Source organism: Miniopterus schreibersii (genome assembly GCF_964146895.1).
Source record: "Miniopterus schreibersii genome assembly, chromosome: 10".
NCBI classification, from domain to species: domain Eukaryota; kingdom Metazoa; phylum Chordata; class Mammalia; order Chiroptera; family Miniopteridae; genus Miniopterus; species Miniopterus schreibersii.
This window is the reverse complement of record NC_138110.1, coordinates 49,494,910-49,517,233: the sequence shown is the minus strand read 5'-3', so window position 1 is coordinate 49,517,233 and position 22,324 is coordinate 49,494,910. Positions and strand designations below refer to the sequence as shown.

At 47.4% G+C, this 22,324-nt stretch overlaps 1 protein-coding gene across 2 annotated transcripts; it reads right to left on the bottom strand.

Moving 5' to 3' along the window:
• Window positions 1-54: 54 nt before the first annotated feature.
• Window positions 55-22,324, bottom strand: PODXL2 (podocalyxin like 2). Of its 2 annotated transcripts, none has more exons than XR_013999619.1 (8): window positions 22,114-22,231; window positions 16,783-17,061; window positions 10,856-11,613; window positions 9,953-10,027; window positions 4,297-4,440; window positions 3,594-3,655; window positions 1,183-1,362; window positions 55-500 (listed from the first exon to the last, which is right to left on the bottom strand). XR_013999619.1 is itself a non-coding variant. In XM_081148650.1 (8 exons), the coding sequence occupies exons 1-8, from the start codon at window positions 22,181-22,183 to the stop codon at window positions 288-290; spliced, it is 1,794 nt and encodes a 597-aa protein (XP_081004776.1). In that variant the 5' UTR covers window positions 22,184-22,324; the 3' UTR covers window positions 55-287. The 2 variants fall into 2 exon arrangements, 1 of the variants encoding a protein (XP_081004776.1); XM_081148650.1 differs by having other exon boundaries at window positions 4,284-4,440; window positions 22,114-22,324.

The window sequence follows — 22,324 nt, the reverse complement described above, 5'->3', positions numbered from 1 at the left end:
CCCCGGCCCGCCCCGCCAGCGCCCATCCCCCAGCAAGAACCAGTCGGGCAGGCGGACGGGCTGGGCCCGGCGTGGGCTCCGGGCAGTTTTAATGGGGGTCCCGGGGCCCGCCCCTCGGGACATCGGGTGGGGGTGGGGAGGGCTGTGCCAAGACTGTTTTGGGTAGGGAGCGGGAGGAGCCGGCACCGGGAACCTGGCTGCGGGGGGTGGAGGCGGGAAGGAGGGGGCACAACTGTGAGCCTTGGGTTCGCCCCGCTGGTCAGGGCGCGGCGCCGGCGCGCAAGCCCTCACAGGTGCGTGTCCTCCTCAAACACGTCCGAGTCCTCAGGGTCCCGCTTGCCCCCCATGAGCGCGCTCCAGCCCCCCGGGCCGTTCACGGCCCCGCCGCCGTTCAGGCTGGGTTGCTTCTCCTGCATCTCCGACTGGCTGTCGCTGGCCACGTCCAGCGTGGGGTTGTCGTGGCAGCCGTTCTCGACGAAGCGCAGCTCCTCGCCGTGCGACTGCGGGGCCAGGACCAGGCTGCTGGGCGAGCACCTGGGCCAGGCCCCTGCCCAACCCACCAGCTGCACCAACGTGCCCCGTTGGCCTGGCCTGTGACCTTGAACAAGTCACTTCATTGCTCCTTCCCTAGTCTGTAAAACCGTACACAGGGAACCCCAGGGACCCTCGACAGATGCCACTTCCCTTCTGTTTCCACAGCCCAACTCCTTTCTTAAAATAATTCTACCAATCCTTTGACTAAACAAGCGCGAAGCCTCCTGGACACCAGCTGATACCTCCCAACAGCCTCCTCATAGACTCCAGGGAACTCCTGAAAAAATGGGAGTCTTGCCCTGCCCTCTCCTTTGTGGGGAGTCTTTTCTTGACCCCTGAGCACTGCTGACCTAGGGCTTCTCTAGTGAGACATCCTGATGAACTCAGGCCTGCAGGGTCACTCTGTCCCAGGAGGGGCTGGTGCCATGGAGGGCTCCTGGGGGGCGGCTGGTGTCCTGTACAGGTTGACTGAGATGCAGGCACTGGACAAATGGCCTCACCTGCAGTACCCCATTCCCAGAACAATTACCACCTGTCACCCTGAGATGAAGACACTGAGTCTGCAGATGACAGAGCTTGCTGGGCACTCCCATCTCCACCAGCACGCCCCCAGCCCATGACCTCTGCCCCACCTGACCCCACACTCACCACATGTTTGAGCTTGGGCAGCCGTCGCTGCCAGCAGTTGTAGAGCAGGCCCAACACAATGATGATCACACAGATGGCGCCGATGACCACCAGCACCACAAAGAGTGTCCCATAGTCACTACGCACCTGGCTGGCCCGGGCCTGGCAGCTGCTTGTTGTGGAGTAGTTCTGGATGCCAATCTGGGGGTGGGAGGGGCCAAGCTCCTCAGCTGAGGTTCTGGGGTTCCATGACTCCCACCCCATGGGATTGGGGCTTAGGAACAGGGACAGGCTTTGAGAAAGAGCTGGCACACTCCTGGCTCCTGAAGCTCCCTTAAAGGCCTGGATCTATGCTCATGAGGGACTCTCTCTCCCCTATGCCTACCCTGTTCACCTGGGGGCAGCTCCAAGCCTCTCTACCCTACATTTCCATTCCCTGCCTCTCCTCACATCCCCACCATGGCACTGCCTGACCCTGACCCCGCTGGGAAAGAAGTCTGGCTTGAAATCCATCTGGTTGTGACCCTATCCCCCCAGTGAGGCTGCCCACCCCCATGCTGCCAGTCATGATCCAAACTAGATGGAGTCTCACACTGTCCCACCAGTTTAAAAAAGAAGAAAAGAGACAAGGGCAGCTGTGATCCCCTTGCCACACATTCTCCACCACACACCAGCATTGAATTAGGCCCCTGGGACACAGCTTCCACCCGGGGGGTGGGTATTTTGGTATCAGCCTGGCCATAATGGGCCAGAGACAGTGCAGGAGATGCTGGGGACAGCCCACATCATGGCCACTCTAGCTTCCCAGCTTCCTCCCTCTTCCCACAGGAGTGGTCACCAATGGTATTTAGCTGCCCAACCCCACTCCCACACTGCAAGTTGTCTTGGGTGGGCCTGCTTTCTCTGGTCTAGAGGCTGCAGTGCCCTGACCCAGCCCAGCAGATGCTCTCTCCACAGATCAGCATCCAGGCAGAAAGGGAGCAGAGAAGGTAAAGTGATCTCCTCAGAAGACAGGTGCCAGGGTGGTGCTCTCTCCTGGCTCCCGGTGCAGGAACCTGGGGGCCCCCTCTCTGCCTTGCACTTCTCTATCTAATGCCAGGTATTCAACTCTTCTTTGGTTTCTGTGAACCACCTATGTATTTCCAGTATGTTCCTCTATTGACTTTTTAAGTTATCAAGGGTCCATATTTCTTGCTACAACTTGCTAAATTTGCCCACTAATACACTTCCAAAGGCCCGGCATACCTTTGGCCACATCAGTCAGTATGAAGTGTCCAGTAAAATCAGAATACCCAGGGGCTGGGAGAAGAGGCAGGAGGGTCTATAAAAAAGGTCAAGGCCAGCCTTTTCCCACCAGCTCGCGGGGTTCACAAACCCAGACACAATCAGAACAGCCCTCGGTATAGATAGAGCGCTGAGAAAGACCAGGGTCTTGAGTACTTCAGGCCTGGTCCAGAGCTTGGCTCTGCTACTACTAGTTGTGCAATCTCAGGTGAGTCGGGGCCCTTCCCTGGGCCTCAGCTCTAACCTTAAATGGATACCAACAGCACTCAACAGGGTGTCTTACTAAATGCTCACAAGCCCTGGGGTGGTGGTGGTGAAAGAACTGAGCACAGTCTAGCACTCAGTAAGGATTCAATATGCTAATAAAAAAACACACAGAACCCCCACAGAATCCACTCTTTAGCCCTGTGTGTACTAGATGAGAAGGCAGGACCACAGTCCTGCATAGCTCATCTTTGCTGTCAAATATTGCACAGCCCTCAATAAGGAGGAAGACTAATGACAGATCACTGGATTTCACAGTGAGTGGAAGGGGTTTTGTTAGAGATGGTGACTGTCCTCAAGAAGGGAAGTGGAATGAGGAGCAGGAGGAACAATAGGGTCCTGCTCTGCTCCTCTCTGCACAGGTGGCCAGCCTGTCTCCTTAGCCAAGGTCTCCAGGATGGGCCAGGTGCTGGGTTGGGGGTGAATCTCAAGAAGGCAGGGCTGTCTTGCTGTGCCCTGAGCCCTGCCCCTCCACCCCAGTTGGCCCCCAGCTGGCCAAGCACTGCATACTCCCATGGTTTCCAAAAATGTCCAGGCCTCTTGTGCTTTCTCCTGTGGTTCGACACCCACAGCGCGTGCTCCCGCCTACCAGGCTTCTGAACAGTTCCTTGGCCAGTGTTTCTCCCACTATCTACTCAGAAAACTCCCACCTGGCTGTCCCCTGGCTGTCCCATGCACAGTGTGGTTGATAGTTAAGTGCTCATATATTCTGTCTCTTCCACGGGAACTGTGTCTTAGGAGGCCTGAAAGGAAGAGCTAGAGCAAGAGTTTGTGTTTTGCTCCTTTGCACTACATGGTGCAGGTCACCCTCCTACCCTCAAGGAAGGCAGCCCTGTACCTAGAGCTTTAAGGAACAGGAGAGGAACTTGTTCGTGCCCTCTTACCTCCACCAGACTCCTGCGGATATCACCCAGCATAGAAAGGACATCTTGAGTGGGCACCACCCCTGGGGGGAGACATCATCATCAGTACAGCCTTGACCACTGAGGTGCTCCCCCTACGGACTCCTGGTCCCCTTAGACAATCTCTGACCTGACCTTCTAGAGCCTCACTCCCTGGCTCCTGATCACACATAGATCTCATGGTGCATGCACAACCACTCTCTGTTTGCTGCCCATTGATCGACTCATTAAAAAGATTTAGCAAGTGCCTACTAAGTGACAGTTGTGATACCAGGCAGTCACCTCCACAGCTCCTTATTAAGGCTGCATTCTTAACACACCCCTTCTCAGCCCACCACAAAGTGCACAGTGCCATTGTCAGGCAGCTGTACTGAAACCACACCTCTTCCCCCTCCTATTCCCAATGTTCCCACCCTCCTCCTCCCCCTGCCTCCAAGCTTGTTGGTACTCCTGGATCCTAAACTAGGGAGTCCAAGAAGCACCTCATCCTGCTATCCTAAAAGCCCATCTCACATCCAAAAGCCCTGGCTGCACTTTCCCACAGTTCTGCAGGAGAGCTCCCATGGCCTTGGGAAAGGTCTGCTGATTTGGCCTGCCTCCCACTATCTTCTTGGACCCTCTCCCCAGTCATGCCAATCCCCCCTCCTGTGGGTGCCCCTCCCCCCCGCTCACCCTGCTCGCCCACCAAGGTCATTAGAAGGTGCTGCTCCTTCTCACTGGGCTTGCTCAGGGAGATGTGCCAGTCCCCGTGGTGGCCGTTACCATGGCGGGGTAGCACCTCCTCCACCAGGGCCAGGAGTTGCAGCCCCCAATGCTGCCGAAACACCTCCTACAGGGGCAGAAAGAAAGCCTATACTCAGTGAGGGAGATAGCTCTAATGACCCCTGCCTCTAGGCCCAGCCCCCACTCCAACCTCCACCCATCAGCCAAACACTGGGAAAGGCCATCCGGCTATTTCAGAGGGGGCTACACTGGACCACTCGAAAGGCTGTGAGCTTCACCTTTGACAGGACTGTGAGTTGTTCCCTACAGGTATCCAGGTGCTCCTTCCCACCTTGGCTTTGCGCCATGAGGAGGGCGTGGGGCCTGTCCAGGGATACTCACAGTTGAGCTGGGGGTACACATATGCCCACATACGATAAGTCCAGGAAGTGGGTGTGTAGCATGTGAAGGAGTATGGAAGACTGCTCATGGTGCCTGTGTGTTCAAGTGTGTAGTGCAAGGGATGAATATTTTGGGATGCAGGGATAAAAAACCCAAAAGATTTTTGCAGTTGTACAGTCACCAAAGACCAGGAGGACAGGTGGGAAGCAGTCTAGCTGTGCTGTCATTGTAGAGATACAGCCCAAAATTGGAGAATCATGAAAGATGTCTGAGTTCTCTAATAGTGGTAGTAGTACAGAAGAACTAATCAGAAATGGTTAAAATGGTAACCCCCTCCCTCTGGAAGCAAGGCTGGGAGCAAGAGGAGGGGTGTTAGGAGACTTCTTTCTCATCTGACACTCTCTTGTACTGTTTAGATTTTCTTGACCCTGTATATATGTAATTATATAATTTTTTAAAAGCAAGATGCTAGCACTGAGCAGGAACTCAGTGAGTGGCAGGAGCTCAGGCTGGGGCTGGAGACCAGGACCCTGCCTCTGGCTCCCAGCCTGCGATTGTCCCTACTTAGCCCCATCTGGGAAGAAACCCTTCTTTGGCCCTGTGACTGCTACCCACTCCCTATCTCCTCCAACTCCTAGCTCCTCTCCAGCAGCCTTCTCCCTCCTGTACCTGGGAAGTCAACAATCCCCTGCTCTCGGCCTCCAAAGGTCCCTGCCAGACACCCCTCTGCCAGCTGCTCAGCTCTCTCTTGAGTGCCCTTCTGTAAAGCTGCAAGCCAGGGCTGCCATAAGGCACAGGCATCTCACCAGGCCACCCCTCAGGTACCCCTGACACTCCTAGACTCCTTTCTGTTAGAGCCCAAACTAATGAGCTTTCCATGGATGTCATATCAACCTGAAGGCCACCAGGGTAAAGTTCCTCATTACCATGGCAAGTGCCAGGTTCAGGCTCAAGCCTTGGCACTTACTGGCCTAACAGAAACCCAACTCAGTTTTGAATTTGGAAGAAGACTGGTACCTGGAGATAGCCATATGCAGCTAGGAAAGTCCTAGTTCCTAAAATGGTTCTTACTATCTTCACGTATGTGTATGTGTATGTGCACGTGTACGTGTAAGTATATGTGTATGTGTAAGGGGTGCATGCCCTCACCTGCCTGAGCAGGGTACACAGAATGCACTGTGGCCAAGCAGCTCTACTGCTTGCAAAAAACCCTACCCTCCTGCCATGGGCAGTGCCTTCCCACTCCATGCTGGAACACTTTGCTCCACCACGTGTGCATGCCCCACATTTTCTTGGGTCCAGCTGTCTGCCTGGCTTAATCCTCACAGTAAGCCCAGGCTGTTAGGACTAATGCCCACATTTTCAGATGGGGAAACTGAGGCTCAGAGAGGTGCAGTATTTAGCTAAAGGTCACAAAGCTGCTAAACTGCAGAACCAGGATTTGAACCCAGATTATTTAGGTTCCAAAGCCAGGGCTTTTCTCCCAGGCCACCGACACTGAGATGAGGATGTAAAATGGTGCAGCCACTGCAGAAAACAGTACACCAGTGCCTCACAAAGTCACAACAGAATCACAGTGTGACCCAGCGGTTACGCTTCTGGGTCTACACAAAAAGAACTGAAATCAGGGTCTTAAAGAGATATTTGTACAGCAGTGTTCACACTAGCATTATTCACAATAGCCAAGAGATGGAAGAAACCCAAATATCCATCGATGGATGAATGGATAAGCAAAATGTGGTCTATCCACGCAATGGACTATTATTTAGCCTTAAAAAGAAGGAAATTCTGATATATGCTACAACATGATGGACCTTGAGAACATTCTGCTAAGTGAAGTAAGCCAGTCACAAAAAGAATCACACTGTATGATTCCACTTCTATGAGGTCCCTAAAGTAGTCAAAGTCATAGGGACAGAAAGAATAGCGGTTGCCAGGGACTGAGAGGGGGAGGAATGGGGAGGTGTATAATGGGTACAGAGTTTCAGTTTTGCAAAATTAAAAAGATCTGGAGACCTGTTTCACAACAATGTGCATATACTTAACAAAATTGTAAACTTAAAAATGATTAAGTCAATGACATGGAAGCATAGATGAGACTGACGAATGTCAGAGGGATGAAGGAGGGAGGGTGGGTGGAGGGGGAGAGATTAACCAAAGAATTTATATGCATATATGCACAACCCAAGGACACGGACAATGGTGGGGAGAAGGACTGGGGAGGGGGGTGGGACGGGGTGGAATGGGTCATTGGGGAGAAAAAGGGACATCTGTAATATTTTAAACAAAAATAAAATTTAAAAAAAATGATTAAGATGGCAAATTTTGTTAGTTTTTTTTACACAATCAAAATATCTGCCATAAAAAAATGACTAACTAGGTAGTCATCAAATATTATATGAGACTAACAAGATAAAAACAGGGAAAGCAAAATTAAAGCATTTTGATATCTATGTGTTATTGGAAAGAGAAGAGATATATTATCTTAAGACTTTATTGTTCAAGCATGCATACCAAATATTAAAGGGTTTACACTACCTTTATTGTGGTCTCTACCATTTTTCAATAAGAGGAATGAGAGCTTGGAGAAATGCTGATTCTGATTCTGGGGGAGGGAACATACAAAATGAGCCTGGAACATCCTATTATGCCACAAAGCAAGGAAACTCCCAAAAACTAATAGGTTGGTCAAAAGGACTCAGAAGCCAACTCAAAGAGACTTTCACTGACCAAAGGCAGGGCATTTGAGCATCAGTAAGAATAACTGTGATGGATTAAAATGTATCAATATGTTAAAATCCATCCATTTATAATGATGCTGGGAAAAAGAAAACAACTCAATGGTCCTTTTGGTGGGGTTTTTGTTTTTGTTTTTTTTATCCTCACAGGAGGATATTTCTTCCATTGCTTTTTAGAGAGAGTGGAGGAGAGGGATGGAGGGGGAAAGAGAGTGAGAGAGTGAATGAGAGAGAGAGAGAGAGAGACAGAGAGAGAGAGAGAAACACTGATGTGAGGGAGACACATCGATTGGTTGCCTCCCACACACACCCTGACTGGGGATTGAACCTGCAATAGAGGTACATGCCCTTGACTGGAAATCGAACCAACAACCCTTCAGTGCATGGGCTGATGCTCTAACCACTGAGCAACACAGGTCAGGGCCAATGGTCACTTTTTGGATTAAACATACCCATGTACTTTCACTTCCCCCAAAGTGACTAAACAAGATTAAAGAATTTTGTAAAGTCTAAAACCACAAAGCCAAAGCCAAAACAAAACAGAAGAGACAAGAGCAACAAAGTCTGGATGGATGAGTTAGAATTTCCTGATTTAGCTGAAAAGTTGCTCAGCATCACTAATCATCAAAGAAATGCAAATCAAAAACACAATGAGATAGTACCTCACACCTGTCAGAATATCTGTCATCAATATATCAACAAACAAGTGCTGGTGAGGATGTGGAGAAAAGGGAACCCTAGTACACTACTGGTGGGAATGCAAATTGGTGCAACTATTATGGAAAACAGTGTGGAGTTTCCTCAAAAAATTAAAAATGGATTGCCTTATAACCCAGCAATTCTACTTCTGGGAATATATTGAAGAAACCCAAAACACTAATTCGAAAGTATATATGCACTCCTACATTCAGTGAAGCATTATTTAAAATATCCAAGATATGAAAGCAACCCAAGTGCCCAGTGATAGATGAGTAGATAAAAAAGTTGTGGTACATTTACATAATGGAATGCTACTCAGCCAAAAAAAGAATGAAATCTTACCTTTTGCTACAGCATGGATAGATCTAGAGGATATTATGCTAAGTGAAACAGGTAAGACAAAGACAAATACTATATATTTCACTTATATGTGGAATCTAAAGAACAAAATAAACAAAATAGAAAGACTCATAGATACAGAGAACAGACTGACAGTTGTCAGAGGGAAGGGGGTAGCAGGGCTGGGAGAAAAGGCGGAAGGATTAAGCAGTATAAATTGGTAGTCACAGAACAGTTACAGAGATATAGATTACCGCATAGGGAATATGTCAATAATACCATGATAACTATGTATGGGGCCAGGCGAGCACTTCAAGCATGGGGGGATCACCCTGTAAAGTACATGATTTTCTAACCACTTTGCTGTACATCTGAAACTAATAAAGGATGATAATGAATGTAAACTTTAATTGAAAAATTTTAAACTTTTTTTAACTTAAAAAAAAAGTCCCCTGATTTAGCAAGCCCTGAAGAGCTGAATCTTAAGCCAAAACAGAGAAAGCTGAGAAGCAATCAGATTTATACTGTCGAATTTCCCAAATGCTCTGGAATAAGCAGCACTGGTTAACTTTGCAAGAAGGGATAAAACAGTACTAAATATAGAAAAACTGAAAGACTATTTAGGCAGCAGCTGAATCCCTAGTTCCATCTCCCCAACACTGCACAGATGACAAATGTCCCTTCCCCCTAGCAGAAGACTGGAAATTTATTCTTTAAAGAGGGTAAAACAGAGGGTCTCTAACCTAGCAGACACCAGGCACAACTATGGAAGGGGGCTCACACTGTAAACAAGGGGAGTAAAATATATTCATGCACACATGTTCCTAATACTGAGACACCCAGCCCTCTCGCTACCCTGGCTCCCACAACACTGGCAACTAGTCCTTTATATTCCCAGTAGAATAGAAGTTCCCTTTTCAAATAATCTAATCACCTAGGAGGAAGGACCTAAAGATGTTGAAATCAGAAATTTTCTAATGAAATGACCCAGTCAGACAACCCTCCTGAGAAGCCACAGTTAACTCCACCACCACGCTCAGCTTCCAACCAACTTTCTGGAGGCAAACACCACCAGACATTTGAGAAGAGTATGCATGTGGAAAAACTGAGACTGAAACAAAGAAATGGGGAAAGCAACCTATACAGGGAGAAAAGATTTTTTTAAAAAAAACTTCAATATCCTCAGAGAGATAAGATATTGCACACCTGAGCAAAACTACTCCTTTAAATGAAAAACGGAGGGGGCAAGAACAAAAGAGCCCTTAGAAATTTGAAAATATGAAAGCACTGCCTTCTTGGATGTTGATGGATTCATCCTCTGAGTTAGGCTTGTCCCCTCTGACTTAATAGCTAAGGCTTCTATCCATCCACTGCCCTTTCCCCAGTGCCTGCCCACTGCCCCCACTCTGCCCGCCTGCCTCCAATCTCAGCCTGCGGTCCTCAGCCTAACTCGGCACTCACACAGTCTATGTTCTCTGTCATGTTCAGAATGATGTAATTTTTCCCAGCGAGATTGCTCCAGTCTTTGCAGACCACCTGTACAATGAAACAGAAATAAGAGTGACAGTTATAAAGGCATAAGGAAAGGCATCCAGAGAGCATCGGTAGAAACACTTTGAGAAGCTAGGAGGTGAAGGCCAGGTATAGGTCTGGGATAACTAGATGGGAGCTGACAGCCTCTGCAAGATGACATGCCCAGGATCCAACCCAAGGTTCACAAACCCACATGTCTTTAGGGAGCAAGAGAGAGGAGGAGTCCGGGAGTGACACAAAGGAAGAGGAAATTGTGCCAAGAGGGCCAGACTACAAAGGGCTTGCCCCAGCTACAAACTTGTTTTCAACGTTCTGTAGGGCAAACAAAAACATGCCTGTGGACCAGATGCACAGGCTGGAAACTTAGGACCCCTTTCCTTTCCTTCTGGTGTTGGAGGGTATGAGCACTGACTTAGGCGTGTGTGTGTGTGTGTGTGTGTGTGTGTGTGTGTGTGTGTGTGTACTGGGCAAGGATGATGAGGAGAGGAGCAGAGGGCAACTGTACGTGTGATAGTGGGCATGGAAACACGGCTGGGGAGAACACAGGTCAAGCACAAACTCTCACCACTGTCATGAGCAGTGTGGAAGCCAAGGGTAGCAGCAGTAGCACCAGAATAAATGAAAACCAGGCCAAGGACCAGACTCTTCCAAAACTTCTACTTTGCATGTAAGTGTGGTGAGGACACCCACTGTTGAGCCATGAGCTGTGCATCCCTAACAGTTCTGCTGAGGCTCTACATGGTTTCAAGGGCTTCTATGCTTGGCCTGGCAGACCTCCCACCACAGCACAGCCCCAAGGTAGTCAATGGCCTGCACCCGCCTCCATGTTACCTGAGTAGAATCCCAGGGGATTCTGGATTGAGCTTCGGCAGCCTGCCTTTCCTGGGGCTGCTGGCTGAGGTCTTCTTGTCCCAAGGTAGTAGAGGAAGGTGTCAGCTCCATGTCTTGGGGGGCCAGGGGTAAAGCAGCTGAAGCTCCAGGGTAAAGGGGGTCTTCATTTGGGGTTTCAGCCCCACTGGGGGCTTCTGCTTGAGGGAATGAGGCCAAGGACAGCACCTCCCCTTGCGTGCCAGCCAATACAGCGATTCCTATAGTAGCCTCCTCAATGGCCTCCTGAGGAGCCTCAAACTCTACCTCACGCCCTGCAGCTGGCAGCACTGTGCCCCCTGTCTCCTGGCTGGTGAAGTCCTGACCCCCCAGGGTCACTGTGCTTGGGGTGAATGAGGGTGGTGACAGGCTTGGCTCCATGCTGCTCCCTACCTCCACACCCGAGGAGGCCTGGTCCCCAGAATCTTCATGCCTGTGTTTGGGAGCCAGGGGAGTCTGGCTGCTGCTGGTGGGAGACAAGTCGTGGACCTGAGTTTGGGCTTCTTCTTGGGCTCTGTTTACAGGCAGCAGTTCCTCCTTCTCCTCTTCCTCTTCTTTCTCTACCTCTTCCTTCTCCTCTTCCTCCTCTCCAGGAGCTATATGCCAGGGTGGCTCTACCAGGTTCATCTTAGGCAAGGGAGGGGGGAGGCTGGACGCCTCTTGACCCTGGCTGGTGTCCTCTATGGGACCTGCCTTCTCAGTCAAGTCTGGAAAACCATAATCTAAAGACAGAGATGGAAAATTCATTCACTGATTTTATTATTCATTGATTTGTTCAGTATTTGCTGAGCAGATGATATAAAGAACCACGAGACTCTTGGGGGGGACAATGTGGAGGCCACACTATTGGTCATGTCGGTAAAGAGTGGGAAATACATCTGGGTAAGGGGAAGGGGCAGGCTGCAGGGGAAACAAAGGCCAGGCTGGGCCTCATTTCCTTCATAATAATAAAAATGACATAACTCTGATGCCAAAATTCCATGAATACAGAATGCATAAAGTAGACAGGTTGTATGATTACACCCCTCAGAGATAGCCCTTGTTAACAATTTGTGGATATCCTCTCCACTGTTTTCATAATTTGTGTTTCTTCATCTGAGGATTTCACCAAGAAGGCCCCATTAGAAAAGGTTCCCCTTATGAGGTTTAGGGACCTTTTGTTCATAGGAACAGATGAGACCCATAGATTCTGACCATGGTTCCTGAACTGTGCCCTTACTCTATAACTCAGGCCTTGACTGGGAAATGAAAAAGACACAAGTAGAGGTAGCCAGAGGCCAAGGGATGAGCCCACAGCTTTTAAAGGCTTCCAGGACTTACAGGGGCACTGTTAACAGTGGGAGAGGGGATTTTTATTCTCCCTGCTATTCCAGGGATTATATTTTGAAGCAGAGAAATTAGGAGACCTCCTAGAAACCAGGAAATTTTCTGACTTTTCAATGAATCCTAGGCCTCTTCAGGATAACAACATGAAAAATATAGACCAGTTTTGTTGGAAATTCATTAGAAATATCAAAAACTATATCTAGGTAGCAACTTTTATTGTTCTGCCTTCCTGTTCCATCTACTGCAAGCATCTGGAGGTGGAACAGTAGGGCCCCACAAATGCCAAAAGCCTGTCTGAGATAAAGACATACCTACAGAGCACTCCCCACATGCCCCATACCTGAACACAGGTGTGAACAAGCAGAGATACCCAAGAGACATGCTGAAGACTGCAAGAAAGCCAGTAAAAGCCTGTTCCCAGGAGGGTATGGACACCTGGGGCACTAAAGAGATGCGAAAGGTCCCCCAGAGCTCAGGCTTTCCAGGGGGAGGTTCCAGCTTGGCTTCAAAGTGTGGAAGGTCAAGGAATGGCTAAGCTGCAAGGGGACTCAGAAGAAGCTAGTTCAGTCCTCTCACTGTCTGCCCCGCCCCCAGGCTCATGAACTTCCTTCGGTGACACACCAGGCAACAATGCCATGAAGCTGCAGTCCTTCTGGTGGCCATCACTGGAAACTATATCTTCTGTAAGTCCTGGGGAAAATCCAGTCCCCCATTCCAGACACAGGGTATCAGATAGGGGCCCTACAAGATCCAAGGGTCCATCACCTCCTCTTAGAGATGAGGAAACAAAAGCTTGGAGAGTAGAGGATACTTTCTCTAAGCTTTTAAGCTAAATTTGTCATGTTGTAAAGTTGTAAAACTCAGGCTCATGTGTGATCAAAGCCAGTCTTTCAGGACACCTCCTGGTCAGGCCAGCACTCAGATGTCTTCAGATGCAGAGAAAAGCAAACTGACAGCAGTAACATTACCTCTCCCAGTTCATCTGCACCTCTGGCCACAGCCAATCTCTTTAAAGCTAGGCTTGAATCATCAGACCTGATGAAATGTGAGAGCCAAGGTCAAGCTTCAGAGTTTTGCAGATGGGGATTGGAATTCTGGATGACTGGCCTCTAGGCTTTGTACACCCACCCCTCTGGGACAGGAGGCTAAGATGAAATGACATAGTGAATGCAAAATCACCTGGCCCATGGAAGGTACTCTTCTCCCAAGGCAATCTCTGAAAGTCACACTACATGTCTTGCATTCCTCTAAGCTTTCCACACAATCTAGCTTGCAGTAGGTATATCTGTGGTCCAGCCTGTTATTATAATGGGACTAAGAGGAGCCTAGGGTCCTAACACTAGAAGGGACCTAGGAGGCTATCTGATGGCCTCAGCCCTCTGGCAGGTGGCTAGTAAGTCTAGAAAAGGGGAGTTCACAATCCTCTTCAAGAACATGTCTTGGCCTCCTTAGAGAGGACTTGCTATGCTGTTGGCTTTTTTCTCTCTCCCTAATATCCTTAAATCTAACTGTGATGGTCCATTTACAACTTAAGCCCATTTCTGTTTTACCTACTAAGGAACACCTGGGAAGCATTTCCCTCAGGGAAAAACCCCCTAAATATTGTCTTAGTTGCCCTAATTTAGCCTTCTCTCCCTGGGGCTGAACAACCAACAGTAATTATTCCTCATTTGAAACCCTTCCTGTTAATATTTTTTTCCCTTATGAAAACTCTGGATTCTCCAGTTTTAACAGTGGTTATACAAAATCAACCGAGTAGTTACACAACAAATATTTTCTGAATGAATTTCTGGAACTAAGATTCACTAACTAGAAGCTAACTGAGGCAAAATGTAAAGTAGTTCTTGAGTCGGGTAACATCATTTATCACAGCACTTAAGTTACATTCTCCCCAGGTGATGTGATAGATGGCTCAGAGGCCACTAGAGGTCACTATGATGAAGCTCCAGATCTCTAGACAACTTGGATTTTCCAGGCCTTTTTTTTTCTTTTAATCTCACTATGGGGCTGGCTTTCATTCCCTAAATAGAACATGTTGCATTTTCTTCTTCTTATATTTCATTATAGTTTTTTGTGGGTTTTTTTTTTAAGTCCTCACAGAGGACATGCTTTCATTGATTTTAAAAAGAGAGGAAGGGAAAGAGAGAGAGAAACATGGATGTGAGAGAGAAACATCGATTAGTTGCCTCCCTTACTCACAGAATGCGCTGTACATGCCCCCACCAGGGACTGAACCTGAAACCCAGGCATGTGCCCTGATGGAGAATGGAATCCATAATCTCTTGGTCCACAAGGAGACGCCCAACCAACTGAGCCACACCGGCCAGGGTTCATCAGTTTTATAGGTCTTGTTCCCCAGTTTATCAAGGCCACACTGGACTTTATTTCCTCCTTCTGGGAAAGCCATATTTCATGCATGACCTTTGGCATCAGCTTAAATATTAATGAGCTGATTCCTCTGTTTAAGACATGGAATTAAAACAGGCATCAGGGCCAGTAGCCTTGAAAATCACTTTAAATATCCCTTTAGATTAATGTCAAAACACTGAAAACTGTCCCCTGAGTGCAACACTCAAGCCAGTATTCAACTGGATGCTAATATAAAAACACTCACAAAATTCATAATAGATTTGCATAAAACAGGTGCAAGGGAAGAAGCTTTCAGTATAATTAAAAGCTACTTTTTAATGGTCAGCCTCAGTAGTCATGAAAGAAATGTAAATTAAGCAAGATGATAAATTTTTTGACCTACCAACTTTAATATATATATATATATATATTTATTTATTTATAAAGATAATAGCCATTATTGAATCTGTGCTGACCGGAACAGAAATTAGGCCACATTTCGGAGGGGGAGGCAATATGAATGAAAAGCTTTAAAAACAAACATTCTGAACCCACAATTTCACATCTAGAAGTGTACCCTAAGGAAACAATTAAGGGTGTTCATAACAATTTGGTTTTAAGGATTCCCATCATGGCAGAGTTCACATAACAAAGACTGGAAACCATCCAGCTCTCACACAGCAGGGGGTAGACTGAGAACTGGGAGCCCATTACACTTGAGATACTATTTTGGCCTTACAGATGAGGCTGGAAAGCTGTATTTGTTGGCTTGGAGAGATGCTGGTAACTGATACAGCAAGATCTGTACACTATAATTCTAATTTTTTGTCAAAGCATATATTTTATGTATTTCCCATATGAGAAAAGTTCAGAAAGATATACAACAACATGTTAACATTTGTTAACTCTGGGTGATGGGATTATAGATGGTTTTTATTTTCTTCTTTTAACTTGTTTGCCTTTTCTAATTTTCATATGATATTTATTACTAGCATAAAATAAAAATACAGATTTTTTAAATTTTATTTTTTGGTGCTTAGGTGAAAGCGCTTCTGTCAGATGGTCCTCCTCTTAGGAAACATGCCTGAGGTATGGGCCGTGACTCAGAAGGTTAAATCGTTTTATAGCAGATACAATCTCAACAAGGATTCACTGTATAGAAACCATGTCTAAGTCCCAGCAGACAGCTGCTTTGATGATCTGATTTCTACAAAATTCATTACAGGCAGTAGTAATTAAAGTAGTCTCATGAATGATTTCATATAGAGAAGAAACAGCAGATCTTGAAGTAGAAGTCTCAGATTTGAGATTTAGCTCTGCCATTTATTACTTGTGTAATTCAGTGTCACTTTTAAACCTCTCTAAGCCAGTTTCCTTATCTATAAAACAGCGATACTAATCATGCCTCCTTTTACAAATTTCATATATTATTTTTGTAATTAGAAAACATAAATCGAAAATATTATACATTTTAAAAAGAAAACTTAGGGCTAAATTCTGTAACACCCCACCCCATGTGCATGCACGCATGGGTGCGCGCGCATACACGCACACATACACACAATTTGACGGTCTGACATTTAAAATGGGCTCCTGCTGGCCAAGGACATATGCATAGCTGCTGTAGCTAGAAGCATGGAAGCTCTGTTGCACCTGTAATCAGCTGTGGTACGTGCATTCCTGTTGAGCCCAGGTCTCCCATGTCCATCGTCCATGCTCTGTAAGTCCAGAAACCAGCTCTGGTCCATGACTGAGGGCAGGGAAATTAGAATGCCTTGATGGGGCCAGAGAGACTTAAGGCAGGACATGGCATGTGTGCACCTCTGGGAACCTTCAACAGAGACAATACAGCACAGTACAGAAAAACAAACAAACAAACCCCAGACCTTGGAAAGAGCTCAGCTTGAATCATGACTTGACAATCTGAACAGTTGTATGACCTCAAGTATGCTTTTAACCTTTCTAAGCTTTCATTTTCTCATGTGTAAAATGGGGATAATATAAGCACAGAATACAGGCTCATTAAATAGCAGTGAATATTAAGGAGAAAAGGGCCTCCTGAGACAATAAGATATTCAGAATCTCAGAGGCCTGACTTTCATGTACAGAAAAAACTGGTGGGGAAAGAAGAGATGTGATTTGAGCAAGGCAATGGTCCTTTGGCATTTTGCATAAGCAGCTACAATCAGCACATACTCTTAGGTAAGGAGAGCTACCTGCAGTGGGTCCCAGGTCCAGACTAGAGTCATTCAGCTCCTCCTCTTCTTCCCAGAAGTACTGTGGTGGCTGCAGAATTCGGGACTCTTCACTCTCTTCACTAGGGAAGCCTGATCCAGGGGCTCCCAGGCCAGCTCCCAGTCCCATGGCCTCACTGGGCTCCTCTGAGTCCAATGGCTCCAGGCCAGTGGGCAACAGGAGGTCCAGCAGAGAGGTGGAGGTGAGGCCCTCTGGGCCAGGTTCATCGGACCTAGCTGCATATACGCCCAGGGACACCCCTGCACAAACACAAAAGCCCAAAGGTTATGAGAGGCCAGAGAGGACAGGCTGCAGTGGGGTTTAGACACATCTTCACATCAAAGAACCTGAAATGGGGGTGGGGCTTTGAGGGACAGTCCTGACACCCAGAGACTTCGAGGGGATTCTGAGATGCCATGCTCATTTTAAAAGAGCCAAAATGTTTATTCCTCCCAGTGGCCAGGACAAAGGGGAGACAAAAGGATACAGGCAGGAGAAGTGAGGAATAGACTGGCTCAGCATCTGCTAGGCACCAGCTCAATCAGAAACATAGACTGAGCGCCCATTCTTCGCCACAGTTGTGCCAGGTGCTGGGGGCACAAATGCAGCCAAGAAGGGGTCCCTGCTTTTAAGGAACTTGTGTGCACATTGCTGCTATCCTAGCCTGAAGTTTTTCCAAAACTGCATTAAGAGTGTGGTTTATATTTCAGCAATATGGCATCCTCAACACAGTCTTTAAAAAAACCATGTGAGGTTACAGGTCAAACTCATTCAGTGTTGCTAATGACATGTTTGTTTAGAATCTTGAATCTGGCTCTATTTTTACAAAACAAATAAGTTACAAAACAATGAATTAAAGGGCATCTTTGTTACAAAATAAACAAACAAAAAAATTAAAGAACATCTTTTTACTCTTTCCCGTTCACTAAGAATAGAAATACAGCCATATTTGTCAATTTCATAACTTAATTACACAAATATTACTAATTTGCTATATATATATGTGTGTCTTCCAGAAAGTTGCTTAGAATTTCTGGGTCACTCAGTATCCTCAATCAAAAAATGAGGAAGGTGGATGAAATGACCTCCAAATTTTCTTTTCCACGACTAATATTCAGAGATGCGGGAAAGGGGGAATTTCAGGAATTATTTCCTACTCTGTCCCTGTTGTGCACTGTGACTAACTTGACAGTTCATGGAATTTTTTGTGATGTTTATAATAATAAGAGCTAACATTATTGATACTGTGTGCTAAATGCTTTGCAAGCATTATCTGAATTTTGTTGTTGTTAATCCTACCTAAGGATATTTTATTTTTCCATTGATTTTTAAGTGAAGAGTGAAAGGGAGGGAGGGGGGAGGGGAAAGGGAGAGAGAGGGAAAGAGAGAGAGAGACATCAATGTGAGAGAGACACATCAATTGGTTGCCTCCTGCACGTGCCCCTTTGTATCCTCTCTGGGGTTACAAAGATGAACATGAAACATCCTCTGCCCTGGGGAAAATGACCATTGTTTGGTCATTTCTAAATTTAGTAAAATTTGTAATCTAAGTTTTATATAAGGTATCAGCTGACATATCAGCCCTACTCTGCAGAGGTGATGCCCCTAGATAGGGGGAAAAAATACAAGAAACTAATCTGGAAAAATTCATGCAGTCCAGGAAAAACAAGTCATTGGATGAGAAATGTTTGTAATAATTAAAGAGCAAAAATTTTACAGGTTTCAAGGGCACCTGAGCAGCCAATTTTTGATAGGGCAATGAAGTGAAGATCTTTATTGACATATACCACTCTCTAGCAGGTATGTTGGGAAAGACATTACTTCAGCTTTTTTAGAAAAGTGCAAACTGATTTTAAAAATTCTTGGAATTTTACCTTTTACAAAACAACTGAAGGATCAAACACACATTGCCTCTTCAAAACCTAAGAACTGCCTCTCTCAGCTGAGCTGTGGTGTGACGGCAGGGAAGCCACTGCCTTTAGGCCTTGGTCAGGCTCTCTAGGACAGCTTGGGTCTTGAGAAAACTGAGTCCATCCTCTTGAGGAAAGTCTGACCAGCAGTCCTGTTGATTTCCCACCTCTGGGGATAAAATACTTTTTAGTCAGTGGAGTTCTTTGTGCAGAGGACTGTGGTCTGATGAATTCACCGTGTCTATTCCCTACCATTTCTATAATTTAGGAGATGCCTCCATTCTCTGAACCTCACTCCTCTACTATGAAGCGGAGAAGCCACAATCTTTCTCTACCTCTTCTCTCTCCCCACCCCCTCTTTGTCTTCCTTTCCCAACAGCCTGGCAGGAATTAAGAGATTTTGAGCCTGGCCAGCATGGCCCTGGTTCATGGGTGGATTCCCGGTCAGGGCACATCCCTCGGTTGCAGGCTCGATCCCCAGTGGGGGGCATGCAGGAGGCAGCCGATCAATGACTCTCTCATCATTGATGTTTCTATCTCCCTCTCTCTTCCTCTCTCTGAAATCAATAAAGACATATTTTTTAAAAAGCAGATTTTAAAAAAAAAGAGATTTTGATAACCTTTCTGAAAAGCTGTGTGTAAAAAAAGTAATCTGGTTTTTCGTTCTTTCTCCAATAAACAGTTCCATGTTCTTGAAGTGATTTTTCCCTATAATTATTTTTTCTTTTTATAGACCTTGATATTTTCAAAAGCCTTGGCAATGGGTAATTATTTAGGTAATTAGAAGAGGTTACTTATTTTCAAGCTTGCCCATCAAAATAGTAGCTGAGACCTAACCATTCTATGTATAGTTACATTTGCACTTAACTAATCTGCCTTAATTGAGACCCCACCTGATTTAAAATTTCAGAATTACACTTTGTAATTGATTTTTTTCTCTAACACCTACAATTTTCTGTTACTTCATCACTGCCAACAGAGGGAGAGAAAAAGAAAGGACACGAAAAGATTCAAGGATCAGCCTTAAATAACTGAAAATCTGACCCAAACACACTCAGAAAAACAGTCAAATGAAGCAGGCTTACATCTTGGGAAGTGAAAAAACAAGGCTTTAGTAATCCCATGTTTTATTTCCCCTGCAATTTGCTTCTGATCCAAACATCCTTTTCTGATTTCCACCATCAACTCCATCCCCACCCTCCTCCTAATCAGCAGCTCTGAAGTCCAAATCTCTCTAAGCCTTTGCCAGACACCAATACTGTAGCTGCCCAGCAATATCTGTTACACAGCCCTCACACCTGGAGCGTCAGCTACAACAGAAATTGTCCAGCACTGTCATCCTACCACATACATACTTATACTCGTGTGTGTATCTGTACATGTCAGAGAAACAATGCTGAAGGGTTTTTGTAGAGTTTCCACACAAAGGTGTGTAAGAAAGAAACATTGCTAGACATGCACGTCGCCTGTACATGAAGTAATAATGTATGTCATGAAGAGTGTGTATAGGAGGGAGGAAAAGAGAGAAAGAATAGAAGGGATCCTGGCCAGCGTGGCTCAGCCATTGAGCAATGACCTATGATCCAGGAGATCCATGACTGTCTCTCATCATTGATGTTTCTCTCTCTCTCTCCCTTTCCCTTCCTCTCTCTGAAATCAATAAAGATATATTTAAAAAAATAGAAAGGAGAAAAGTTGCCCACAGTAATCCATGGCTAGCCATGTAAGGGTACAGGCAGTTACAGTTGTGCATGGGTCCTGCACAACTTTGCTGACCAGTTCTGGCATGGCTGTCACAAAAAGAACTAGTAAACTAATCAATATTTATTTGTTGAATCTCACCTTCTTCAAAGAGGATTTAAGATATGTAAGGATGGAGGTAAGTGTGTGTGAGTGTCAGAGAAACACTTGTGGACACTTTTTCTATGCACACCACTTAGGTCCTTACCCATCCTTGATTGACAGTGGAGAAAAAGTACCCTTGCTAAACTGAGCCTTCCTGAGACATGCTCAGGAGTGGCCCCTTTCCCCTCCCAGGTGTTTTTCTTGGTATTCTGTCACTATGAACCATGGTAATGGCACATCTCACTGCCACCATCAAGCAAAGACTGCTCCTCCCCTCAGGAAGAGACCCTTCACAAGTCTCTCCTCCACTCACACACACAGCACAACATGCCCATCTTTGTGGGTTGACTGCATGGGAAGTGCCTACTAGCCAGTGTCCCATGCACCCTGCTACATATAAACACATTACATGTGTGTCCACTGGAAATGGAGTCACTCCTGGCTATCTGATGCAGGAGTACACACACACCTGCACGCACACACTCCAGTTCTCTTCACCCACACCAACTACCAGTCAGACCTTAATATCTACTTGTGACATCTCTCCCCCTCACTCCGTCAGCCACGTGGAGAAAGCTGTTTAGCCATGTCCTGATTTGACCTACTCTTGCAGACAGCCCTTTTCCCTACCCCCATTCTGGGCGGCAGCCTGTCTCACAGGCTGTCACATACCTTGTGCCCCACCCCCCACGCACACACCTAAATCCCAAGTCTGCCAGTGAGAAGCTGTTTCCAGACTCTGTCTCTTTCTCACAAGCACAACCATTACACATCTGTCCTCCACCCCTAACCTATCATCACCCATATATATCCCAGTGCCCTGGAGTAACTGCAAAATGGAAAACCATCTCGGAGGGTCTTTCACGCATTACTGCTGTCAGCTGTGCAGGAGCTATCCAGCAGTGTCACTGTCACAAACAGAGACCTTCTGAGGCAGCCATACCTCTTTTTTGTCGGCTCCTAATAAAAGTAAGTTGCCCGACACAGCCTAGGAGACGCATTCACAAAGGCACACCCCTCCTCCTGTCCAGGAGCACCAAACACACGTAAACACACTCCCCACTGTCGCAGCAGCTGTATGTAGAGGCTCTTCGGCAGTCTCCCTTCGCAGCCGCAGACACTCCCACCCCACGCTCACTGTCGCGGCCCCATGGGACCTTTAAATGCCGCCTCCCACGCCTGTGTGGCTGTCGCAGAGGCTGGCGGGCCCGTTCGTCCTCTCAGCCCTGGGGTCAGCCCCGATCGCGCCTCGTCCAGCGCCGCAGGGAGCGTGCTCAGGCGCCTGGCGACGCTCCCGGCTCACTCGTTGATGTGTGTATGTGTGGGTGTGGCGCTCACGCGTGGAGCCATTCACACCGCAGGCACACGCGGGCGTCCCACGCCCCCCACTCCCAGCGAGCGCGCGTGCGGCGGAAGGACGGCGCCACAGCCCAGCCAGACCGCGCTCCCGCCCCACGCCGGTCCTTTGTTGGCGGCCGGGAGCTGTCCAGCACCGCGGCCCGCCGCCCGCACGCCCGGCCCGCCGCCGCCGCCTGTCCGCTGCCGGCGCGCACTCACCCCCGGCCAGCAGCAGGAGGAGCGGCCGCAGCAAGGGCGGCAGCCGGGGAGCCCGCCGCAGCCAGCCCATGGTGCAGCCGTCGCCGCCCGCAGCAGCAGCGGCGCGGCGCCTCGGCCTGCGTCAGGGGCCGAGCTGGCGGGCGGCGGCGCGCGCCCACCCCATTGGACCACGCAGCCGTCATTCACCCTCGGCCCCACCCGGTCGCGTGCC